The sequence below is a fragment of the Lagopus leucura genome, unplaced genomic scaffold (assembly GCF_019238085.1).
Source record: "Lagopus leucura isolate 7727_CA_CO unplaced genomic scaffold, USGS_WTPT01 Super-Scaffold_806, whole genome shotgun sequence".
Classification (NCBI taxonomy): Eukaryota; Metazoa; Chordata; class Aves; order Galliformes; family Phasianidae; genus Lagopus; species Lagopus leucura.
Window position 1 is genome coordinate 2,247,630 of NW_024962260.1, and position 25,505 is coordinate 2,273,134.

Sequence of the window (25,505 nt, forward strand, 5' to 3'; positions counted from 1 at the left end):
GGCCCTTTGTGGCTGATTTCTGGGACTGAGGCCATCAGACTTGTTTTTATGAGGACTTGTACTTACTTCTTCTCTTTTATCCCTGCAGGCAGCATCCGCAGCACTGAGCAGTCTGGGCCATGTGTACACAGCCATCGGGGACTACCCAAACGCACTGGCGAGCCACAAGCAGTGTGTCCTCCTTGCAAAGCAATCCAAAGATGAGCTGTCTGAGGCACGGGAGCTGGGCAACATGGGAGCAGTGTACATTGCAATGGGGGATTTTGAAAATGCAGTGCAGTGCCATGAACAACATCTTAAGATCGCCAAGGAGCTGGGGAATAAGAGGGAGGAAGCCCGAGCTTACAGCAACCTGGGCAGTGCTTACCACTACCGGAGGAACTTCGACAAAGCCATGTCCTACCACAACTATGTGCTGGAGTTGGCCCAGGAGCTGGCTGAGAAAGCCATTGAGATGCGAGCTTATGCGGGCTTGGGCCATGCAGCTAGATGCATGCAGGACCTGGAGAGGGCTAAGCAGTACCATGAGGAGCAGTTGCACATCGCTGAGAGCCTGCAGGACCGAGCTGCTGAAGGCAGAGCTTCCTCCAATTTAGGTAAGGCCCTGATGTGGAGCAGTGTTGGTCAGGGAATGCAGCAACTGTTGGAGCTGCTGCCAGGACCCGTGAGGCTTGCTGTGTGCTATCTTCTTAGTAATACCACCAGGCTATCTTCATAAAATAAACAGGCACTTGGCAGATTGTGTGTCGATGTAACGTGTCCCATGTTAAATTATTCAGCCACTCAGAAGGCACCAGAATGTACAAGGTCATGACAGAAGGCAATTGAGAAAGTACAGTGCTTTTGAAGAGCTACTGAGGTGTCAGAAAGAAACATAAGTTTTGCACCAAGGCAAGAAGCAATGTGGTTTATTATCCAGCCATTACTTTGGGAGCTTGTCAGCTTGCTGCATTCTATCTTGGGTGACACGTGGATCAAATCCTAACAAAGTTTGTGTTCAGAATGTACACATTAAAGTAATAGAGTGTAGAATAATATGTTCTTCTAAGGACAGACATCAGTATCATACTGGCAGGCTGAGGAGGGTTGAATTACATCAAAGCGAAGTCCATTCCTCCTCTTTCACAGTGCCAGATGCAGAAGTGAACAAAGATGTGTTTGCGTCTCTGGCTGTGAGATGTGGGAGTCTGTGCTGCTGTCACTGCAGCTGTTGTTGGGATGTGTTCTGACTGCACAGCTCAGCTGGACGGACGAGGCTGTGGGGAGTGGCAGAACAGGGCTGTTGTGGGTATGACAAAATACATGTTTGCTGGCAGCCCCTGAATCTCAGCTCTTGGAGGCCTCCCCACACTGTAAATTAGCTTCTGTTTCTGCCTGGCAGTTGGCACTTGGTTCGTTTGTAGATGCTAATTGTACTTTGATGTTATCAGCAGCAGGTAATTGAAAAGGGCTTGATGAATTACTTAATTTCTCATAATAGCTGACTCTTCGAGAGCTGAATGAAGAAGATAAGATGAACTGTAGAAAATGCATCAGCCTTAGCTTTCTGATTACTGTTGCGAATCAACTTCTTAACACAAATTAGGGAAAATGTGTGAGACAAAATAGGTCTGAGGCACAAGTTCCTGTGAGGTGCTTAGCCTTACAGAGCCCTCAGCATTGCTGGTGTTTCTTTTAGTGGGACAGAGCAGGCAGGAGGCCTGGGGTGGATAAAGCTTTGCATCTGGATTCCCCTAACTTCTGTTCAAGGGCTTTGCCAAATAGAAGGTAGGTGCTCTCACCAAGCACAAACTTCATCTCCCATCTCTGCTGCCATTGTGGGGTTGATCCTGGGCAGATGCGTGGAGTCACAGCTGTGTTCATCTGTGAGCTCCTCAGAATGGAAATGGGCCTGTTCTGAGCAGCAAACCTCCCCAGTTCAGAAAGGATTTCGTGTGCCTCCTCTCTGAGCACAGCTTTCTGGAGAATTGCCACAGATCCTTCTGAGCACATCCAGAAAACTAAGGGAATGAAGTCTTGGAAAATGGGAGCAGTCTCATGGTTTTGGTTTTCCTCCCTGTGTCTGTTTGGTGATCGATCTTGGGCTGCCTGAGTTGTCTCCCATCTTTGTGAGCCTGTTGCCATGGGCAGACCATCAGTAGAGGAAGGAGCTTCATTGAAGTTCAGTGATGTGAAGTTCATGTGAAGTGAAGTTCAGCTGCATCTGTGCTCAGTGTAGTCTGGCTCTGTTACTCAGCACCTCAAAAAGTAAAAACAGAGGTACAGAAACATTGAGAGGAGATGGGTTCAGCAGTTCGCTGTGACTGCTGATACTACAGCAGTGGTTTTGCTTTATCCCAGAACAAAACTAAGTGCTCCCACAGAAGGAAGCAACGTGCTCTTGTTCCTTGGCCTCCAGGGGTACTCACTTGCATTTTTAATTCTCTTGCTATGTTGCTGGCCTGAAACCAGTGAAGTCAGGACTAGAAAGTTCATCTTAATGCGATTATTATTCTTACAGTAGCTTTGGATTTAGCAAGAGTTTCAACATGCAATTCCAGAAAATTTTGTTTAAAAAAAAAAGTATTTTGGTGCAGCAGAGAATGTTTTTCTTGCTTGGATTTAGACCTAAGTATAACGTTAGGTTGGTATGCTGACTCAGCTGCTCTATGCTTTGTATTAAAATAGTTTTCCTAGCTTCTGAGTACAGGATCTCACGTTTCAGCTGTTATTTGGATATTTTTCTATGTCCTCTCTATCAGAGTTAAGTTACACTGGAAAAAGAGAGCACGCAGTTCTTGTAGAGAAAGTCTATTACTGTTGTTGAAATGCATCCAGTGCCAATTAAAAAGTCGAGTCTTAATTGTCTTCTTCATCTAATCCACATGCAAAACAAAGCCTCATCAAAATAACCATGCTGACAGGCAAAAAAAATGTATCTAAATGTGTGTTTCCAAGCCAGAATGTTAGAGTTGGCCTCTTTGCTGAAGCAACAGAATTTTCTGTTTGCATTTCACTGATTTAGATGGAAAGCTCTCTTAAGTGCACTATCTAATGCTGAGCGGGACAGACCCAGACTATAACATAGCCCAGCTGCTGCAGTGCTCTGTGGGGAGATGTAATGCACTCTGTGACTCAGTAAGCTGAAGGTAATGGACTGAGGGTGAGTCACAAGTTATCAAGCCCTTCACAACAAGGAGATTTGGAGTTTAACCAGAAGTCTGAGATTGTCAACCTTTGCAAAGCAGATGGTGTTTCCAAATGCCAGGGCTCCATGCAGAGAGCTGGCTTTTCAGCTTCTGCAGCACTTAACAGTCCTGTTGTGATGCAGAGATGGCACTTCAGATTATTAGTAAAACACAGTTCAAAGTCTGTCCCCAGGTGCTTAGCATCTCTTTGCAGTTATGAGAGAACTTCACTGCCTCTCTTTTATGTCCTTGTTACTCAGAGTTGGATGGCCTTCCTTGTATTAAGGTAGAGGCCATGTGCCTCATTTTATCTCTGGGACCTTACTTTATTTATAATGAAGGAGATTATAGAAAATTTCGTCTAATTGAACTAGTAATCATTTCAAATCCTCAAGCACTCTGTAGAAGTGTTTTCTTCTCCATCTTGGCAGTAAAGAGGCTGACTAAAATGTTTAGAAGGCTTCATCCCCTATCCGTCTTTTTTTCTGTTGAGAAGTGCGCAAAGAATGGATTTGGTAGGTGGTGGTTTTGGAGTCTAGATCAGAAGCTTTCCTTGCTGGGCCATCCTTTGTAATTAATTACCCCTGGAAAATGATGGAGATGTACCAGGAGATGGTGTGGGGTGTCTTTATCACGTTCCTCTTTTTCCAAGAGCATCCTCAGCGTTTCACATTCCTCTGTTTGGGGACAATTAAGGCTGTTGCTGTTTTATTCCTCACCGTGACACGCTTGGGATTAATAATATAGGGTGATGCATAAGGAAATGATCTTTGAATGTGTTTTCAATAATGAGTCTTGCTGTTGAGTTAACGCATGTCCTGCAGCAGGCACTTCAGGCAAGGATGTTGGTGATTTTGTGGTTTGGTGGGGTGTCTGGGAAGGTGGCCTGAAAGTGAGAGGTTGTGCTGTGCAGTGCTGCGGCAAGGCAAGCTGCAGTGCAGAGATGAGCAGTGTTGTCATGGCAGTGCATGCCTTAACAAGGGATGTATGTCCGTGCACGTGGTGTAGTTCCTTGGCCCATGCATGATCACTGCCATCCCCAGTCACTCTTCCAGAAAAGCTGCAGCAGTTCTGAGTTACCAGGGCAATTGAAGAGAAGTGGAAGAAGTCCTGGGGTGTTGAATTCTACCTCCTGTTATCACACATGCCGCTTAATACTACTACCATGACCATGAACAAAGCAAGTTCAGTCTTTCTTGACTGGAAATGCAACAATTCACTGGATAGTTTCTCCTCCTCTTGTTTCCAAGTGATGATTCCCTGTCCTTGTAGTAGAAATTCTTGCTATTATTCTTCAAGTGTGTGTCTTTGTATTTCTTACTGTTGAATTTCATGTTCTTGTTGCTCTGATACACAGTGTTTTCCAGCCCCTCTGCACATTATTCCTATCGTTCCCAGTGTAGGCAGTGCTTCTTCTCTGGGTTTCAATATATTTCACTGTAGCATTCACTTCCTGTGGGCCCAAGGCACCACTCAAAAAGTTTCATAAAGTTCATCCTCTTCTCTGCTTTCTGTCTCTTAAACAAGAAGAAGCTCATCATAGGCTGGGTTACCTAGGCCAGCGCTGTGCTGGCCACAGACTGCCAAAGGCCAAGCTGTAGAGCAGCTCTGGCGACGTGAGCTGCTGCAGAAGGGTTACCATGACACAGTATTTTTATTGAACCTGTTTCTGTTATGTTTCAGGAATCATTCACCAGATGAAAGGTGACTATGACACTGCACTGCGGCTGCACAAGACACATCTGTCTATAGCCCAGGAGCTCAGCGATTACGCAGCCCAGGGCCGGGCCTATGGTAACATGGGCAATGCTTATAACGCTCTGGGTGTGTACGACCAGGCTGTTAAGTACCATCGGCAGGAGCTGCAGATCTCTATGGAAGTTAACGACCGGGCCTCTCAAGCATCTACACACGGGAACTTGGCGGTCGCCTATCAAGCACTGGGTGCCCACGATCGTGCTCTGCAGCACTACCAAAACCATCTCAACATCGCCCGGGAGCTGCGAGACATCCAAAGTGAAGCACGGGCCCTCAGCAATTTGGGCAACTTTCACTGCTCGCGAGGAGAGTACGTGCAGGCAGCCCCTTACTACGAGCAGTACCTGCGCCTGTCCCCAGAGCTGCAGGACATGGAAGGGGAGGGAAAGGTTTGCCATAATCTTGGTTATGCCCATTACTGCCTCGGGAACTACGAAGAGGCTGTTAAGTACTATGAGCAGGATCTTGCGTTAGCAAAGGATCTCCATGACAAGCTGAGCCAAGCCAAAGCGTATTGCAACTTGGGCCTGGCCTTCAAAGCCTTGATGGACTTCAGCAAAGCAGAGGAGTGTCAGAAGTATCTCTTGTCCCTGGCCCAGTCTCTGAACAATTCCCAGGCCAAATTCCGAGCTCTGGGGAACTTGGGGGATATTTTTGTCTGTAAAAAAGACGTAAATGGTGCAATAAAGTTTTATGAGCAACAGTTGAGCTTAGCCCATCATGTTAAAGACAGGAGACTGGAAGCCAGTGCCTATGCAGCCCTGGGCTCCGCATACAGAATGATACAGAAGTGTGACAAGGCTTTAGGTTACCATACGCAGGAGCTGGAGGTGTACCAGGAGCTGGGAGATATGCCAGGAGAATGCAGAGCACACGGTCACCTTGCTGCAGTGTACATGTCACTTGGGAAGTACACCATGGCCTTCAAGTGCTACGAAGAACAACTGGAGCTTGGGCAGAAGTTGAAGGACCCCAGCATAGAAGCCCAAGTCTATGGCAACATGGGCATCACCAAGATGAACATGAACGTCATGGAGGAAGCTATTGGCTACTTCGAGCAGCAGCTGGCCATGCTGCAGCAGCTCAGTGGAAATGAATCTGTGTTAGATCGGGGCCGAGCATATGGGAACCTGGGGGATTGTTACGAAGCTCTGGGGGATTTTGAGGAAGCGATAAAGTATTATGAGCAGTACCTGTCTGTTGCACAAAGCTTGAACCGCATGCAAGATCAGGCAAAGGCCTACCGAGGCCTGGGCAATGGGCACAGGTGAGGATTGCTGCATGTTAGGACAGTGGAATGCAGTGCATTGGAGTACCCAGAAAGGCATCCTTGTGTCAGGGAAGTGTGGGTGCACCAGAGGAGAGGAGGATGAGCTGCACCTAAAATGCTAGCAGGCAGACTATGGGTGCATGCCAGCATGGGACAGAGAGTGGGGAAGAGTGTGTGTAACTAGGGAGCATGTGGGAATGCACAGGTGGGAATGGGAGTGGGCCTGAGAGAGAGGAAATGGGAGATGCATGCTGTGGGGCTGAAGTATGCATGCAGACGGGGGTGAAAAGAGGAGCCTGGCCAGCAGGTGGGGGCTGTGTAAGTGTGGCAGGGGGGAAGACAGGTTAATGTCTAGGCGAGTGCAAATGGCTGCAGTGTGTTGTCAGAGGGGGGGGGGGGTGTTTGTATGACTTGTGCACATGCACAGGGATTTGGGGTGTAGGACCAGGTAACAAGGTCCTCTGGATGCTGGGAAGGAAATGGTTTGGTCAGTGCTGCTGGCTCAGATAATGGAGCTGAGGTTGCTCAGTCCTTCAAACTAGAGGTTTGGAAGGCAGCAGAGGAAGGATGTTGATTCAGAAGTGCTGGGCACAATTCCTGAGGGAGAAACATTTGTCTCTGCCTGAAAAATGTGAGATGACCTTGAGAGGAAGTGACAAAGTGTTTTAGTTCAAGAAAATATTGACAAAATAAATGCTGTTTTCTTCCTTTTTAGAGCTATGGGAAATTTGCAGCAGGCTCTCGTGTGCTTTGAGAAGAGGCTTGTGGTGGCACATGAGCTAGGGGAGGCATTTAACAAAGCCCAGGCCTATGGTGAGCTGGGGAGCCTGCACAGCCAGCTGGGGAACTACGAGCAAGCCATCTCGTGCCTGGAACGGCAGCTGAACATTGCTCGTGAGATGAAGGACCGTGCTCTGGAGAGTGACGCTGCCTGCGGTCTTGGTGGGGTCTACCAACAGATGGGCGAGTATGACACAGCCCTGCAGTATCACCAGCTGGACCTGCAGATTGCAGAAGAGACCAACAACCCTACTTGCCAAGGCCGAGCCTATGGGAACTTGGGCCTGACCTATGAGTCCTTGGGCACCTATGAGAGGGCAGTAGTGTATCAGGAGCAGCATCTCAGCATTGCAGCACAAATGAACGATCTTGTAGCCAAGACTCTGTCATACAGCAGTCTGGGGAGGACACATCATGCCTTGCAGAACTACTCTCAGGCTGTGATGTACTTGCAGGAAGGTAAGAGGCTGAATTGTCCAACACGCCATTTTGGATAGATACATGGGAATAGGAGGAAGGCCTGAAGATATGAAGGGAAATGAGGTGCTATGAGTGTGGCACTAAGGGGATGTTTGACAGTGACCTTCAAAGCCAAAGCTATTGCAGATATCCATAGTTACTGTTGGGCATCGTGTTGAATAGCTGCCCCAGTAGGTTGTTCTGTATAGCGCACCATGTCAGTCAGAGCCTCCCGTTCATCTCTGAGCTTGAATTCCAAGCGTGCCTAGTGAGCATCTTTATATGTGTGTGTCTGTCTGCTCCATCTCCTGATGTGATGTGAACTCCTGAAAGACCTGGAAATAATGTTTGTTGCTGAGCTGCATGGTCATGGCCAGGGCTTCCCGTCTCCAGTCTGTGGGAAATGTTAGGTGTATGAGAGGAGGCATCCTTGCTGGCAGCTGGGCCCATCGAGGTGGGAGACTTGGAGTATGATAGAAGGGAGCAGACAAGAAGGTGCTACTGGGAGTGAGACAAGCTCCAAGTTGCTTATGCCAGGATCCTGCCCTTCTCCAAACCATACGGAGCCTACCAGGAAGCTGGGAAAGCTGCTGGGAAACAAACAAGAGATGTGGCAAGAGGCATCTTGTCTGGCAATGTTTGGTAGCGTAATGTGATTTTGATTAACTGACTGTTAAGGTTTAAATCAGATTTCCTGGTAGGAGCACAGTGTGTGTGTTTCAGGGGAATTAAATTTAACTTCACATGGGGTTGGATCTTGGTCCATGGAAGCGTCTGCTCTGCTTAGGCACATCTTGTGCTGGTGTTGACTGGAGTGTAAACAGCTGCTGCCCAGCATTTCCACAGTTGACATCTCACTGTTCTGCATTGCTGCTGTCTGCCTGTCCTGGGCACCCTGGAGGCATAGGCCTAACCTCAGCCAGCAGTTCCCAGCAGCAGAGGCAGAAGAAATACTCCACCTGGCTGCCAAAGTGACTTCTGCTCTGAGGCTCCCTCTCATTCTGACTTCTTTTCAGGACTGAGGCTGGCGGAGCAGCTGGGACGCAGAGAAGATGAGGCCAAAATCCGCCATGGTCTCGGCCTCTCCCTCTGGGCAAGTGGGAACCTGGAGGAGTCTCAGCACCAGGTATTCTAAGGTCTGCCCTGTGCTTGCAGGTTGTTGTCCTCTGAGCCCGGTGGGTCAGTTCTGTCCCTGGGGGTGGAATTGTCTGGTGCATCCTGGGGCAAGGTGTACCATGCGCTTAGTACTCTGAGGCCCGTGTGCCTTCATCCCAGGTCACCTGCCCTCTGCCAGGAATGCTGACCCCCTGAGGGGCTGCCTATGGGTGTGGTGGCCTTGGATCCCGCTCTCCCACTAGTGCTGTCTGTTGTATCTGTCAGGGTGTCACCGTGGCTGTTTTCCCTCCCAGCTCTATCGGGCCTCGGCGCTGTTTGAAACCATCCGCCATGAGGTGCAGCTGAGCACAGATTACAAGCTGTCACTCTTCGACCTGCAGACGTCTTCCTACCAGGCCCTGCAGCGAGTACTTGTCAGCCTTGGTAAGCTGAACTCCAGTCTCATGTGAAGCTGGACTGAAGGTGCAGGGAGGCAGTTCATGATCCAGCCTTCTCTTATTATCTGTCTGATGCAGCACAGCACTGCATTTATTTGCCAGGACAAGAAAAGGTGTTTCCTGCTTTGAATTTCAGGCACCTATGGATTCTTTTCCATGTTTTCTCCATTCATTCTCTTTTCTCTGACTCATTTCCCCATATATCATGTTAGCTCTTGCAGCCAAGATGATCTGTGGGACTGCATACCAGTGTAGTGACTACTCCTTCCAGAAATAAGTGCTGCGATATGTTTCTGCAGGTTTTTGTTCCAATTGAGATAGCAGCTGTTCCTGTTTCTGCACTGTGCTGCAAACTGTGTTGATGTCACGTCTGAGAGATGACTTTGTCTTTTCAGGTCACCATGATGAAGCTTTGGCAGTAGCAGAGAGGGGACGAACAAGGGCATTTGCTGACCTGCTTGTGGAACGCCAGACTGGGCAGCAGGACTCTGATCCCTATTCTCCAGTGACCATTGACCAGGTCCTGGAGACAGTGAATGGCCAGAGAGGGCTTGTTCTCTACTACTCACTAGCTGCAGGTTACCTGTACAGCTGGCTGCTGGCTCCTGGGGCAGGTGAGGTGCTTTTTGAAGGTGAGAGCCTATGAACAAGCCTTACAAAATGAAAATTGTACCATTTGCAGCTAGGAAAGAATCTGGTACCACAGATTCTAGAACCCCAGGAGCTGGAAACAGCGGCATAACCACAGCAGTAATGACATGGAAGTGCTTATTCACGGTTTTGACATTGACCTGGGAATGGAAATGTTTCAGATGTTTAATATTTCCATTTTCCTATCTCCAGTCTGAATGTTTTTCCCACCTGGCAGAGCAGAGCAGTAATGAGATTCTGACTCTGTTGGCTCTGTAAGAATCTTCTATGCATAAGAACGCCTACTTTAATTATATTTCTGTGCTTTAGCCTTTCAAAAGCTTTTGACATTTATCCACTGAAGTGGATTGCAGAAAACAGAAGGGTGTCCCCGCTTCTTGATACTCCATTGAACTGCCTGATCCTCTGAATTCCACTTAAATAAATGTGGAAATGCTTATCACAGAGAAGCAAGGAGGATTAATTCGAAGAGGGTTGCTTTTTTTTGCAGGCAGCTGTTTTTCATTATCTAATAAAAGCGATGACTAAATTTTCATGAGTTCTTTCTGGATATAATTTAATAATTGCAGCCTTTCACCATAACAAAGCTGAAGAGATAAAAAGCATTATTTAGATTGCATGAAAAATGCTTTGGGAAGGTAAGCAGACATTTATACGTGCCTGATTTCAGATGGAATGGCTGTGATTGGAAAACACTTCTCTTGGGGGTGTTCTGCAGTATTGCCTGTGTAAGTTTAGGGTGATGTCATCCTGCTGTGCACCCAATCACTAGCTGGCTCTTTAGTTCTGTGTTTTGCAGAATAAAATGGCAGTAATTCTATAGTATTGAGATTAAGCTGAGTATAATAAATTTGCAAGTATCAGAAGTACATCAGCCTCATAGTTAGTCTCCTCCTTGCCCAGCTGATCCTGTGGAAGGGCAGCTGCACTCTCCAGTACATGGGTTTGTGACTGCAGTACTGGATGCACTGTCAGGTATAAGGGAGGAGAGGAACAGTGCTGCTTTGAGCTCCAACATGCAGGTTTCCTCCTGAGCAGCTTTGCTGAGCAGCTCTTCAGTAGTGACTTGGCCCCTCCTCATCTTATTAGTACTGGCAGAAGGTGGCAGCCCATGATCCTCTTATCCCACTGGAACCGTGTCCTTAGAGCCTCTTCACTGATTCTCTGTTCCTGCAGAAGGAGCTGCTTTGCCATTATTCCCCTGCTCTCACTAGTTGATCTTTGCTGCCAATACAAACAGGGCATCCAGAGCAGCCTTTCACTGCTGATCTCAGTCTGTGGTACTGTAGAATTAATTGTATCAGGAAAATTATGCCAGTGTGAGGGGAAGAAGGTTTTATGTGGAGTAGTAGCTGAATTCTTACCAAAACAGCAGTTGTTCTTTGTATTATTTATTCACTTTGAAATGTTAACTTTTAATAATTTACTGTATTTTAATCTATATTGCTTTTTTGTGTGTGTGTACAGCATACTTCTGTGCATAAAAGTGAAGGGAAAAGCCTTTGTGTGACTGCTAGTAATAATATTTTTGTTCAGCATTTGAGCCTAGTGTGCTCAATGTATGTGATCAGAGACCATTACTAGGCTTTTTTCAAAGTCACCTATTGCAGTGTGACTCGGGCTGGTAGATGCTTCCATGAAAGACCTGTTTTATAATTCATGTAAGACTGCTGCAAAAGCAAATGCGTTCTGAATACCTCATAAAAGCACTTCTCTGCCTTTGTGCCTTTGAGCTACAATCTGCAAAGTGCAAAGCTAGATTTTAAAAACCACATTGGAATACAGGAGGGCTGGAAATGCTCTGTGGAGACACAGCACAGAGGGCTTTGCCCCAGTGGTGCTGGAAATGGCAAATGTTGAAGACTGTGCCACTTTCCTGGACGGCTGGCAGTGCTCTTCTTTCCCGGTGGAAATAAGCTCACAATTCGTGTTCCTTGCAGGTATTCTGAAATTCCATGAGTATTACCTGGGTGACAGCTTGACAGAAAATGCCGGGGATTTCCACGAAGCCAACAGCGTGGCCCTGCAGACAGTAACAAACTCTGCACTAGAGCAGTACATCTCCAGCGTGCGGGAGGCTCTGGGTGTGGATTCCTACTATACCCGGTAAGCTGGAGGTGGCCTTTAAAGCCTTGATTCTTGCTCTCTCAGCAGGAGGCGCTTTGTAACATTCTCAGCTGATGGGCTGAGAAGTCTGAGAACTGAGAGCAGCAGTAGGGGGTGAATTTTTGTTACAGTGACAACAAAATTGCATGTATCAGTCTTCTAAAAGATGTAAGGTGCTTTTTTTTCCCCCACCTTAGGTTGGAAATTTGCCCAGGAAACTGCCAATCTCTTGCTACACCTCGCTTGCAAATCACCTGTGGGTTTCTGCAACCCTGTGAGATTACTTTAAGCACCTCTGTTACCACTGAAATTCACTTAATCTCTTGAAAACTAATCTGTACTGTCCTCAAGTCTTCACAAAGTGACAGAAGGAAGACAATCCGAATCTTTGTGACACCAGAGCAGTAGAATGTAGCAGTCCATAATCCATGCCATTTTCTTGAGATGGCAGAATGCAAGCAGATTTGTGGCTGTATTTGCCCTGGACAAATGGCAGAGGGGAAGGAAGTGAAACCAAACCCCAAAACAGAGAAACCTAAAATAAACCATGCATTGATATCCCAGACAAGAAATGTTGTTGATTGGTACAAGAAAGACAGAAAAGATGTTGAGTTGAGATTGGACAGCATGTATCTAGAAGAAAACATATTTGAGCCATTTTCTCTGCTTCGTTGCCTTGTTCTCCAAGGAGGGAAGAAACGTCAGAGTGATGTGTGTGGTTTATGTAGGTCTGCAGCTAGGAGACAGATAAAGGGCTTTTGTTCCTTCGTGTTAGCTGCACAGTGATTTTCTCATCCTTTCTGTTAGTTCTGGTGCTGTGTATAAATGTTCTTGTGACCACAGCACTGACTATCCCAAGGTGATGATATAAGACATAAAATTATTTGAGAAATTATATTCTACTATTCTGAAAGCTCGTGGAGAACATGGTTTTTGCTTCTGTCTCTCTGAGTGCAGTGTTGGAGTCAGGAAGATATTGCCATTGGGGAAGGATAGGCTGTAGTGATTCAGTAAAAGGAGGGTTTCAAGGATGCAGAATTGTGCTCCTATGGACCTTAGTGTTACTGAGGTACTGACGGTATCTATAACAGAGTTTGAGCATGAGCAGGTGGGCTGCTGCTGTTGTTAGCAAAATGGTGGCTCTGGCACAGGGAGCTGTCAGGTTCAGGTTAAGCTCTGACCCTCTCTGTCCTCAGTGCAGTGTGAGGTTGCTGTTTTCTGAAGTCACGCAGCAACTTCACAAGGGAATCGTTAGGGTTGTGTCAGCTGAGTTCTGTAAACAGGACAAACTGCTGAGATGAATTTGTGGACAACTCCTAGTATTGAAACAGTCTGAAACCAGAAGCAGTAGGAACTGCACCGTGGTGGTGTGTCTTCCTATCTTTGTTCCTGGAGAGGAAGGGATGCTGTCATGGAATGCATCATCAGGATTTTGCTCTGGTGGTTATAGGTTCTGCACTGCAGTCTTGGCTTTGTGCTGAAAAGTGTTCATCACTGCTGGTCTAATTAAGCTGACAAGTAACACATACCTGCAGAAAATGAAGTGTGAGGGAGTTTGATGCCTGCTTGAACTTGTGCTGGGACAGATGTCTTTCTCTTCTGGGGAGCTTGTGGCCTGCTCTCTTAGGTTCATGAACTCAAGATTTTTGCCTCTTCTAAGAGCTCCAAATATTCATTGTAATACCTAAAATCGTGCCAGGACTCAAGACTGTGCATGCCTGCAGCTGGAGGAAGAACGTGCAGGAGACAGCTGTTGACAGGCTTTTCTTCCTCTCCACGTTCTTTCTTCCCTCCTCTGGCTGTTGTTCAGCTGCCCAGCGTTCAAGTGATTGCCTTTTATCAGGGCTTCTTCGCTCAGGTTATGAGATCACATTGACCTGGAAGTATATTTACAAGATATCTTGTGGTCCATACAGCACCATATGGAGTCGTGCTGTGTTTTACCTTAATTTGATTTATGTGGTTACTATTGGAAAACGTGTCCTTGCAGAAAGGCTGCAAGATGTTAGGAACCCACCAAAAGGAAAGAGAAGTGAGATGCAGGACAGCTTTAGCAGGCAGGAAAACAGGTTTAGCTTAAGTGTGCAAATTCCAAGGCTGGCAATGCACCATGATGTGCAATTTATTTAATTAAAGGAAGGAGTTGCTAAAAACATATGTATGGTAGTGTGTGTGCTTTCTGTCTTTACAAAGAAATAACTGCTGTTGTTTTGACAGAGATGGTAATTTAGGTGTTAACATCAGGAAATGCAGAATTTAGAAATTTTGGTCTCTCTCTCTGTTGCTGCTGTCCTGGTGTCACGATGGAGTCTTTTATTATTATTGTTATTATTATTTTTTGTCTCTGTTTCTTTCCCTGTTTGTATAATAGGAGCATCAACACAGCTGTCTTTTGTATACTGAGCTTTGCCAGTGTAGGGAGCAAGCAGAACTTGGAGTTGTTGTGGAAAGGATGCACTAACACATGTTCTTAGGCAATTCAAGGGCCAAAGTTGATGTTTCCTGCAAACCTCAGCTTTTCTGTACTGTTCTACAGCTTCAGAAATCGTTACCCATTGCTGGGCGTGGGGATTTGCATCCTGTATTTCTAGTATTGTGTGTAATCCAGGGACAGTTTGACTTTAGAAATGGTTTAGGTTGCCTGAAATCCAATTTCTCTCAAACTAGCTGAGCATTTATCACAATGCTGTTGTGCTTTCCTGCACCAGTGACTCCTTCACCCTGCTGTTCCCTCTGCAGAGCCTGTGCTAGCAGTGAGACTGAGAGCGAAGCTGGAGATATCATGGACCAGCAGTTTGAGGAGATGAATAACAAGCTGAACTCAATGACTGATCCAACTGGCTTCCTGAGGATGGTCAGCAGGAACAACCTCTTGAACAGGTGAGAATGTAGCACTGCACTTGGAGATCAGCAAGGAGAATGAGTTGCCTTGGTGTGACCTCAGAGTGCAGCTGATGACTGCTGGTGGTCTCGCTTATTCCCCTCTGTTCCAAGCATGCAGAACAGCAAACCATCGTGGCTGCAGTAACCATTCATGTGGATATGTCCTCACACATTGATTCTTGTGGAACATTAAGCATCTATCTTGTAAATAAGGTCTGCATCTGAGGATGTACAGTGGTCACTTTCTCTCCTTCTGAGCAGAGGCATTTCCCTTCAGTCTTTTTTTCTTCTTCCTCATTTGGTGCAGTGAGGATTTCTCCCTTTCTCAGGGAGCCTTGTGTCTCGCTCCTGATGGGACTGGGAATCCAGTGCTGCCTTGTGCTGCACGTGTGTCCAGCCTGGGAGGAGGTACTTGGAAGGTCACCAGGCACTCCACACATAGGTGACCTGTTGAGGCTTGGTTCTGTTGTAGAGGCTCAAGTATTCCATGTAAAAGACAAAGAAGCCCTACTAGTCCCTGGAAAGGCATGAGTTCTTACTGCTTCCTTCTTTAAAAATAGAAATTTTCAATAGAAAAGAGGCAGAACAGCAACTGAAAGCATCATTGTGCTTTCTTGTGGGACAGAGGGCCACCCGCAGAGACCTTAGACAGGACTCTGTATTTCACTTAGGAACTCAATAGCTTGGTTTGGAAGAGCAGGGAGTGGCATCTTCATTACATTTCCAGATGAAAGTGATTGCTTAAGGTGACAGCCAGTGAGGACTTGTCAGCAATTGTTAACTGGCATCTTTGTCCTGAGGGGCAGCCACTTCTAATTTCCTCTTCTCCTGGACAAGTTCTATTTCTGACTGGCTGAACACTTGCAGAGGAACTCTGTTTTTGTCCCTGCTGTCTGAGAACTTGGAGCTCTTGGCTTATACGCTTCTTGTGGAAGTACTTGTTTCTGCAGGTTGTAACGAATCATACTAATTAGCACTAGCTGTGCAGTCTCCACTCATTTTCTACCTCTTACAGTGTGCTCAGGTCTCAGTCTTTCGCAACACTGCTGTTGAAGGCAAGCATTCAAAATGAAAATTGAAAACAGAAATTTTCCAGTGTCACCACTCCCATAATGGAGAGATCTTGCATGATGCAACCGAGGGTTTTTGGCTGGGTCTGTACTCCAGCATGGATTATGAGCATGGGGTACCCAGACCTTTCTCAGCTGGAAAAGAAAAAAACAATCAGCCTGCAGTGCAGTGAACAGTCACTGGAGCCTGTGAGCTGCAGTAACAGCATCCCATGAAACTGGGAGCTGCTTGTTGGTGCTGACAACTGGCCTGCTTTTTTTCCCCTCAATCCACTTACGTATCTGTTCATGCTACTGTAGTGATAGTGAGCTATCAGTACTACTTAGATCAGAATCAAACATACCCTCCAGGGGTGTGCATGCCCCACCAGTGATGAAGGTCTGCATAGAGGAGAGGTTAAGAGAGATAAAGGGAACAGGCAGCATTTGTGTGCCCTGGCCTAGAGCTTTGATGAGAAACCGTGGGCTCTCTGACTTTGAGTCAGTAACAGAACTGAATAGTTAGCAAAGTATAAACTTGATCTTCCTGCTTCAGTCTCCAGCTCCCTTCTGTTGTGTAATTGTTTTTCTGCCAGCTAATACTGCCATGAGGTCATGCAGCTGGAGGTCAGTAGTGAGTGAACTGTTGCTGCTGTAGTGCTTCAGATGGTGGTAAGTAACACTGTAGCTCACAAACAGTGCTTGAAGGTATGGGCTCTGTTTGCCTTGGCTTCTGTGCTGCAGGGCACAAAGAGGAGTAGGGCCTGCTTGGAGCCAAGAGTAAGAGTTTGCCTTTCCTGCTGCCAAGGCAGGCCTTGCATTCCTATGTGGGGCCTGAATGCAATGCTCACATGTTTTGGATCCTCGAGGGAGATTGCATGGCATGAGGCCAGTGCAAGTTCTTTCACGCACAGGAATTGCACGTGCTGTTAAGAACCCATGTCAAAATGAGGCCCTGAGAGATGCTGGAACTATTTGGAGCCATCCAGTCTCCATTTCTAGTGATGAGCAGGTGACTGAAAGAAACCCCTTGGTTTGGGTGAGTGCCTTCTGGCTGCTGTTGTCAGGTAACCTGGTGATTCTGACTTTTAAGTAGAGAGTAATATGATTATTTTTTTTTCTTTTGGCAACTCTGCTTAGAAAGAAAGAAGACTTGGGTTTGGCAGTTGAAGTTAAGGAACTTCTGAGAAAAAGTGGACCTCAGAGGAGAAAAGAGCACTGCAGGGGCACTGCATTGATTTCAGTGACTGCCTGAGCTGCTGATGTCACTGATAGAGCACTGATGTGCAACAACTACTGGGTGTTGGAGACAGCTGTGGCTGCTTGAAAGCATCCACAGATTGTTCATATCTGAACATTTCTGGAGCTTCACACCGCTTGGTATTGTGGCTGTGTCAAGATGCTGAATTTGGACATGGGGCTGCATCTCTTGGACAGGCTTGCCAGGTCTGGATGTCCATTCGTCCCAAGCCTGACAGACCACTGCTGTAGTAAGTCTTATACTGAACCATTCTGAATGGCTCTGCAAGGCCATGAGTGGAATTTGTCTTGTCCAGAGCCCTAATGGGTGCCAAGACAAGAGCAGACCTGTGCTGACTGCAGTACAAACTCTGCCTCCAGCCTTAGCCCAGCCACATTGACCCTCTGCAAGCAGAGCCTGTTCCTCAGAGGCTTACAGGATAAATTAGTCTTAGCTCAAGGCTTGTGTGATGAGGGTTTTCTCTTCCATTCTCAGAGATTCTCAGGGGATCACTGCTTTGTTCCTGCATCTTCAAGATAAAGGGAAGAAGCAGAGTTAACTGACATGCAGGCATTCCTGAGCCCCAGTTTGTTGTTTGCTCTGCTTGCTGCAAATCACCATTGCCTTGTACAAAGGGTTGTAAATAAGCAACACTGTGCAGTCTGTGCAGACTCCAAGTGATATTTATTGTTCCAGAAATCAGGGGAGGGAACACAGCAAAAGCAGGGTTGAAGTGCTCAGCCCTGCGGCTGTGCAGCATCCCAGAAGCCAGTGCTGGGGCTTTGGAGAAGCGTTTGACTGAAAAATTCCAAAGTCTCTTTCATTACACTGAAATCACTGGGAGGTGGGCCCTGTACAGGCCCTGGAGAACTGCTCCTTTGTACTCTTTTGGGAGGAAAGGGAGAGAGGGCTCCAGGTTCGATCTGCCTGCTGCAGAAGATGTCAGTCAGCCTCCCACTATGGATTTTCTCACTCTCCTTTGTGTACACACACACAAAGGATGTGAAAGATTTATGACGCTCCTTTGATTTTATTTTAATAAAAAATCCTATTTGAGCGGTGAAGGGATAAATCCAGATTTTCTTGGCTGTGCAAATAAGGTGAAGGGGGCTCTACTCATTAGAGCAATCAAGCTCCTATCCCCTGCAATAAATTAGTCAGTGAAAATGGCTCAAGTCCATCCCTGGAAGACAGGACTGTGAGTGCCACCTGCTGGCACATGGCTGCACCCTGGGAAGGTCGGAGCTATTGGGCTTGGTTCAGAGCTCTTCTTGCTGGCTGGTTCCTGGACAAGCAGCAGAATATCCCTGCCATTCCCTGCTGCTATATCCGATGGAATTTAGTGGAGGAATCTGCTGTACAGCATCAGACAATCACAGAATCAGTGGGATGGAAGGGACCTCTGGAGATCACCTGGTCCAACCTTCAGGTTGGGATAGCACAGTTTTTATTTCCTGGTCAGATTCTGAAGCCTGTGTTTGATAGTCTGGAAACAGCAGTGCTCTGCAAAGTGTGCTCAGCTCAGTCAGCTGCTGCAGAGGGTTCTAGAGGGGAGAACACAGTGCTGCAAGAAGTAAAACTGAGGAACAGAAACAAGGAACAGAGACAAGGGGAGTTGTCCAGGGAGAGCAGCTACAGCTCAGGGACAGGTGAGCATCGGTTGGTGGGTGGGAAGCACTTGTGTTGTGCATCATATATATAAAACCACAATTACTATTTTTTTTCTTCCTTTCCTGTCTTAAATAGTTTTTATCACATCTCAAGAGTTCCACTTAGGTTTTTTTTTCTAATTCTCTCCCCTATCCCATTGGAGTGGAGCAGTGAGTGAATGGCTGTGTGGAGCTTTGCTGCCTGCTGGGTTAAACCACAGCACACCTAACGTGCTGATGAGGTGTGAGGGTTTGGTTGTGAGTCCGGGAAGCTATAGCTGCTTTCCTATCATATAAATTGGCAAAGCCACATGGCACTGGAAAGTATCTGAGAGTTGGAACAGTGCTGCACTTCCCGGAGATTAGGAAGGGAAGGAGGCTTTCTCTGTGCAGCAGCATCAGAGCATGATGTAGGCTGGGGTTACAAGGAATAATCTATCAGGTGCTTTTGGCCCCATGGGGACAATGAGGCCCTCGTGGGTGGCCTTTTATGCCAGAGACGTTGTTTTCGTTACCAGACAGCCCCAGTGGTGACTCTGGTTGAACTTCAGGCTTCGTAGTACTATTACTGTAAAACATCTCATTTCCCTCCCTTCCTCTTTTTTAGGGGCCCACCTGTTAAAACTTTCTGGAAAATTGTCCTTTTCATATAAAATGGTTGTTTATGGCACCATGCCAAGGATAACCTTTCTGGGGAGCACAGCTGCTGGATTAGACAGACCAGATTGGGGCAACTTCATTTCTTCCTCGGGGCCATAACTTTTTGTACCCACGCCATCTCAGGCTCCTCTGATTGCTGGTGTGTGATGAGGCCTGGCACCAGCCTCATTGCTGTCATGGTGCATTGTGGTGTGAAGCTGAATGAGAGAATAAAACCCTGGTGTGAAGCATCTTACAGAGCGCAGTCCTCTGCTTGGACAGACTGGGACTGGCTCTTTGTTGGTTTTGTGAAGTCAGGGCAGCCTACTGTGGACCTCAAGTCTCTGAAACTAACCTCTCTCTTGCCTTTATCCCACAGGAGCAGTCAGAGCATGACCAGTCTGTTCAGCAGTACCGTGTCTCCTGTTAAGGATGGGACATCTTCTCTTCCAAGGAGGCAGGCTTCCTTCACCAAACCCCCACTGCGAGCACTCTACGACTTACTGATAGGACCCATGGAAGGAGTAAGCTTCTAGATGTAGAGATTTGCTTATGGAAACTCCCTGTCACTTGGAAAGCTGAAACCCGGGGGTTGTTCTGAGGCATGACGCCTTCAGCTTGGTCTTCCCAAATGAGACTGAATATACTGGGAGGGAAAACAAAGAATCACTTTCACTCAGCTGCCAAAGTGTGTTGCTTTTGATGAAGGAAGTGTGTCCCTGATTGCTAATCCTAATTGGCAAACTTGGCAGATTCACCGAGGAACAAATAGATCAGGAAGAGTGAAAGACTGTTAAAAGTATGGAAAAAAAAAGCCAAGCAAACTGGAAATTCTGCTGGGTGTGTGTCACTCTGGCTCAGGTGCTCTGATTCTGTTGCCAATAGAATTGGAGCAGTAGGTAAAATGGAGTATTTATTAAAAATAAAAAATAAAAAGCAAACAAACATTTCTGGAAAACGACCCCCTGGTGAGAAGCTACTGCTTGTCAGCTTGGGCTCTGCAAAAAGAGGCAAGGCTGAATGGGAGCTGTGGATTTAGCTGCAGAGCACGCATCCTGCTTCAGTACAGACAGCCAGTGCTGGGCAAGCATCCCTTGGGGCTGCTGGTGTTGTAAACAGCGTGTCAGGCTGCAGCAGACATGGCTCACAGGATGGCTCCTGAGGCTGCTGCGTGTCAGGGACGGCCCTGCATCCTCATCTGCAGTCTGTGGGCAGGATAAGCTCAAAAGCTGTAAGGAGGGAAGGAGGAGCAGCGAGAGGTCAATAACTGTTCTTAATTCCTTTAATATGTAATTTTTCTCATCTTTCAGCAGTTTTTTTCCCCCTTCAAAAGCCAAAAAGCCATTGAAAGCACCTCAGTGTCTCTCTTCAGCTTCCTACTGTTTGACACTCTCTAGTGTAGCTGACGTGTTTTTTGGCATTTCTGACTCACTCCCAACTCCCTTTGGAGGGAAATCACCAGATTGAAACTTCTGTTTCTTAATAATGTTCATTCATCTTTGCTGCTTCCTGAGAGCTGAAGCTTGAGACCAATTGCAAATTCCTGTTGTTCTCTGATTGGTGGTGAGATGGGGTCAGTGTATCTCAAATTAATCCTTAGCTATCAGTGCATCACGGTGCAGCCTGGAAGTCTGCTCCAGCTAGACCCTGAGCAAAGTGGAGGGAGGAATCGTGTTAGGACCAGGGTGCATACTGATGCAAGTAGTAACATTCACCCTCAAACTGCACAGTAGTCATTCATTTTCTGTTGGATGGTGATTATTCGGTGTGTATGCACTTCAAGGTTTTCTGATGTTATTCATCTGTGCCATGTTTTAAAAGTTTGTGTTTCCGTTTGTGGCAGCAGCTCACTGCTGATAGCAAAATAAAGATTATTCTGTCTTCTCTTAAATGGGGGCTGAGCTGAAATAACTTTGCTCTAAAGCGCGGATTTCAAACATCTGATAAATAGCAGAAGAGTGTTAGAACATGAGTGATATTTCTTCCAAAAAGAATCTAACTAGATCCACAGAGGTTTTGTGAGGTTATTATTCATGAAATGCTGCTTGTTTGAAAATACGCTTCCTGTTCTGTTGAAGCCCTTGAATTTCTAGATCAGAAGAGCCCGAGTAGCTGTTTTTCTGATGTCAAAACAGATAGTTGCTGCATCTGATGGAGATTAAATCATTTAAAATTAAAATTCTCCTAAGAACAACAGTCCTACATGTTAGATCCTTGCCTCCATCCTGCAGCGCACGCTGCAGAGTGATCTTGTCTCTGGGAACATGGAGCAGCCTAGAGGGGAACAGAGCAGCACAGGCTGAACTGGTTAGCTCCAAAGCTATGTCAGAAGAACTGTCTCTCCTAAGCCTGCGCTGAAGCTTTCATCTTCAAAGAAACAGCTTATTTACCAGGACTAAGTAGTGCTGCTTCTCTGCCTTAAAGGTGTACGATTGCCTAGAAACGTAATGACAGTTTGCATCCGAATCCTTGAGACTTCTTTGGAGCTCACTAATTCTATCTCTTTGCTTTTCAGGGCTTGATGCATTCCAGTGGGCCCGTTGGCCGTCACCGCCAGCTGATCTTGGTTCTGGAGGGAGAACTGTACCTCATTCCTTTTGCTCTCCTGAAGGGCAGTTCCTCCAATGAGTACCTCTATGAGCGCTTCAGCCTCATTGCAGTACCGTCCATCCAGTCGCTGAATCCCAGCTCCAAGGTCTGACACTGCGTTTTAAAACCTCCCTCTCACAGAACCTCCCCCCCCTGAGGTATAAGTAACTATGTGTGCAGGAATAGCAGCAGCTCTGCCCTCCCACACAATAGAAATAGCAAATGTGCCACCTTCCTGTGGCACTCCCAGGGCAGATGAGCATGTCGAGCACCCCAGGTGCAAAGTATTCTGGTATAGGTTCTGCAGTACAGAATCCCAACCAGACATGCCAGGAAGTACAAGGGGAATCGGATATCCTCCTGTGAAGGGCAGCATATCCTGGGTTGTGGGCAGACTGCAGAAATGTAGGTGTTTGTGACACACGCTGAGCTTCCTTGGTGAATTAACTGCCTGATCACATTCCTAGTTACGTTTCCTTACTTCTCAGATTTCTGTGTGGAGAAGGACATTGATGTCTCATGACAGTGAAGCCATAAGTCAGAGCCGATGCACTGGCAAACCTCGCCAAAATACCTTCATGCTGATGCATGGCAAACACTGTCAGCTTTTCTAAGGCCTGTGTCTCCAGGGAGAATATCTTAAGTCACATCTCTTTTGCTGAGCAGTGTTAACACTGCATGTCTTGCCTTGCATTGGGTTAAATGCAGTCACTGGAACAGCAAAAAGGTCTGAATATTTTCTCTGTTACTGATGGTGGGCATTAAGGATTTCTGGTCAGTGTCAGGCCCCAGTAATCAGTTGCACACAGCACCATGCTGTTGGCAGTGGACCTGCTGATCCTTGAAATACAGGTGCTAGAAACCAGGTAGTTGGTGTTTACAAATATTCCTCCCTTAAAGTGGGAAGCTGGAATCTTCTTTGTATGTTTAGCTCTCCTGCAGCCCTCCAGGATGACCTGGGCTACGTATATTCCTTTCTGTTTTAATCTATTTATTAACCCAAGAAGTGGGGATAGAAATCCTGACTGTCCTAAAGTGGAGATATTCCTTGGGATATTTAAATGGAAAAAACTAATGAAATGCAGAGCTTTTTTAATAATTACAATGTCCAAACTTCTGTTTATAACAAGGAGACAGATTGCTTTACTAGCAACACCTCAACAGACAGATCTCTGAGCCCTGTTTTTGCTGTCTTTTTCTCTCTATATAGTCCCATGGAAAGAAGAATACTTCTGCTTACTCCAGTTCTACCTCAATGGCAGCTGTCATAGGAAATCCCAAGCTCCCTTCAGCAGTTATGGATAGGTGGCTGTGGGGACCTATGCCCTCTGCAGAAGAGGAAGCATATATGGTATCAGAGTTACTTGGCTGCCAACCCTTAGTTGGCAGTGCAGCAACTAAAGAGAGAGTCATGAGCGCCCTCACTCAGGCAGAGTGTGTCCATTTTGCAACCCACGTCTCCTGGAAGCTTGCTGCTTTGGTCCTGACACCCAACACTGACAGCAATCCAGCCAGCAGCAAGAGTTCATTTGGGAACCCCTACACAATTCCAGAATCCCTTCGCATGCAGGATGATGCCAGTGATGTGGAGAGCATCTCAGACTGTCCTCCTCTCCAGGAGTTTCTGCTGACTGCAGCTGATGTCCTGGATCTGCGGCTTCCTGTAAAATTAGTGGTTCTTGGCTCTTACCAAGAATCCAACAGCAAAGTCACTGCTGATGGAGTCATTGGCTTGACAAGAGCATTCCTGGCTGCTGGGGCTCAGTGTGTCCTAGTGTCCCTCTGGCCTGTTCCAGTGGCTGCATCCAAAATGTTTGTACACGCCTTCTATTCCTCCCTCTTAAATGGGATGAAAGCCAGTGCAGCTCTTGGTGAAGCAATGAAGACTGTACAGAGCAGCAAGCAGTTCTCCCATCCATCCAACTGGGCAGGTAGGAGGAAGCTGTCTTGATAATCTGTGATTTTTAGGAAGGGCTCTTATTCCAGAGAGTTTGAGTTAAGTAACAATTGGTGCTAGAAGGTAGCTGGGAGCAGCATGTTCTCTGTGCTCACACAGAACTCAGCCCGTTTCAGGCCCTAATTCATCTGAGCATGGCTGAATGTCAGTGTCAGGGAGAAGTGTTGGTATTTCACTGTATAGTAAATGGATTGTGGATTTAATATAATCTAAGGCAATTGCAAGGTGAAGTGTTTCATCACAATTGTTCCATGACTGCAAAGAAGTAATGTGCAATACAACCACTCATTTAGTACATGTTTGAGATGTGTAGGGGAACACTTAACCAAAAGAAAGTGTAATTCCACTTGTTTGAGCAGGAAAACAGTATTGGTTTAGTAGAGGATGACAAGTAAGAAGCATCCAGAAGCTTTCTTGAAGTTCAGTCTATAGAACTGGGCAGTGAGTGGACAGTAATCATGCAGGGTGCAATAAAACATTATGTCATTAATCTGAGCAGGCAGAAGTTATCTGCTTCTGTTTTGCATGTTTCCAGTAACAGAGGTTCTCAGTCTGTCTCATTTCTGCCTCAGCTTTCAGTAAGTCTCTTCTTCTGAACCCTGCAGGCTTCATGCTTATTGGGAGTGATATGAAGCTGAACAGCCCCTCTTCACTGGTAGGACAGGCCCTGACTGAGATTCTGCAGCATCCCGAAAGGGCACGGGATGCCCTGCGTGTCCTGCTCCATCTGGTAAGGGAGGCAATGCTGCAGCACCTGGCAGGCATGGGAGGGGGGCTTGCAGGCTGTGTCGTAGAGAGATGAATCTTTGAATGAAGAATGGGAGGAGAAACACCCTGGTGTGTAATAGGTCACACTTGGATATGAAGCTTCAACCCTTCTCTCATACTGTAAGTCGTTATCTTGCTAAACCAGTCGGTATAAGAAGAATGGGATACCTAAAGGAGACTCCAGAGCAGATATGAAGTCCTCTGTTGTGTCATGACAAGAATCTTTCCCAGTCCCATCTGGTTTGCATAAGGTGTTGAATTGGGTCTATGCTTCAAAAAAGAGGATATCCTTGGGGTTAATTGTTTTGACAAGGAAAATTGCTATGGACATTGCAAGAAAGCAGTCAGAGGAGTGCAGAGCTAGTGACTGAGGTCTGTGGGCAGACTTGGAGATGAGAGACACTTCTGTTCCCACATGTACCAGTAGTCTGCTGTGGGGAGCGCCAGGATGGAGGCCAAGCTGCCAGATGATGAGGACACTCTTTCATGACTTGTAGTGCTTTTTTTTTCCCTTCTTTTTTTTTTTTTTCCTCAGTATGTCTTCTGTAGTCCCACAGGAATGTGGAGTATCCATGAGAGGATGGAAACTCATGAACATTGCTAGTCGTTCCACTTACTGGGTTTTGTGGCCACTTTCCTCTTGTTACTCCTTACCATATAGCTCTGCACGCTCTTGCCTGGTAATTATCAGTGTACTTAAGAGGCTGGAACCTGAGAATGAGTCATCTTGAGCAGACAGATGCCACTGCCCGCTTACTGGAAATGGTCACAGTCAGGCTGGTACTTCGTTCCTGTGGCATTAATTTACCCAGTGTCCCAGAGCACAGTGGTGCTCGTCACAGTGATTTTAAAGCTGTGGGTGCTGAGCTGCTGGAAGCTCTGTTTTCAGTGGCGTTTAGTCTTCTGTGTGCGACAGGTTCATTGCCAGTCTTGCTGTCCCTCAGCCCACTGTTGCTGCCTCTTTACTGTGTAAAACGATGTTGTTAA

The 25,505-nt window shown here is 46.6% G+C and overlaps 1 protein-coding gene across 2 annotated transcripts in view; it reads left to right on the forward strand.

Moving 5' to 3' along the window:
- The window catches only part of TTC28 (tetratricopeptide repeat domain 28), a 125,665-nt gene that overhangs the window by 88,982 nt on the left and 11,178 nt on the right, over window positions 1-25,505 (forward strand). For both annotated transcript variants that reach the window (XM_042865452.1, XM_042865453.1), the window contains 12 exons: window positions 89-596; window positions 4,851-6,192; window positions 6,911-7,434; window positions 8,451-8,560; window positions 8,844-8,973; window positions 9,383-9,601; window positions 11,579-11,744; window positions 14,484-14,624; window positions 19,584-19,728; window positions 21,720-21,899; window positions 23,004-23,724; window positions 24,356-24,480. In XM_042865452.1, the coding sequence (XP_042721386.1) occupies window positions 89-596; window positions 4,851-6,192; window positions 6,911-7,434; window positions 8,451-8,560; window positions 8,844-8,973; window positions 9,383-9,601; window positions 11,579-11,744; window positions 14,484-14,624; window positions 19,584-19,728; window positions 21,720-21,899; window positions 23,004-23,724; window positions 24,356-24,480 (4,311 nt within the window). The remainder of the gene's footprint in view (window positions 1-88; window positions 597-4,850; window positions 6,193-6,910; window positions 7,435-8,450; window positions 8,561-8,843; window positions 8,974-9,382; window positions 9,602-11,578; window positions 11,745-14,483; window positions 14,625-19,583; window positions 19,729-21,719; window positions 21,900-23,003; window positions 23,725-24,355; window positions 24,481-25,505) is intronic.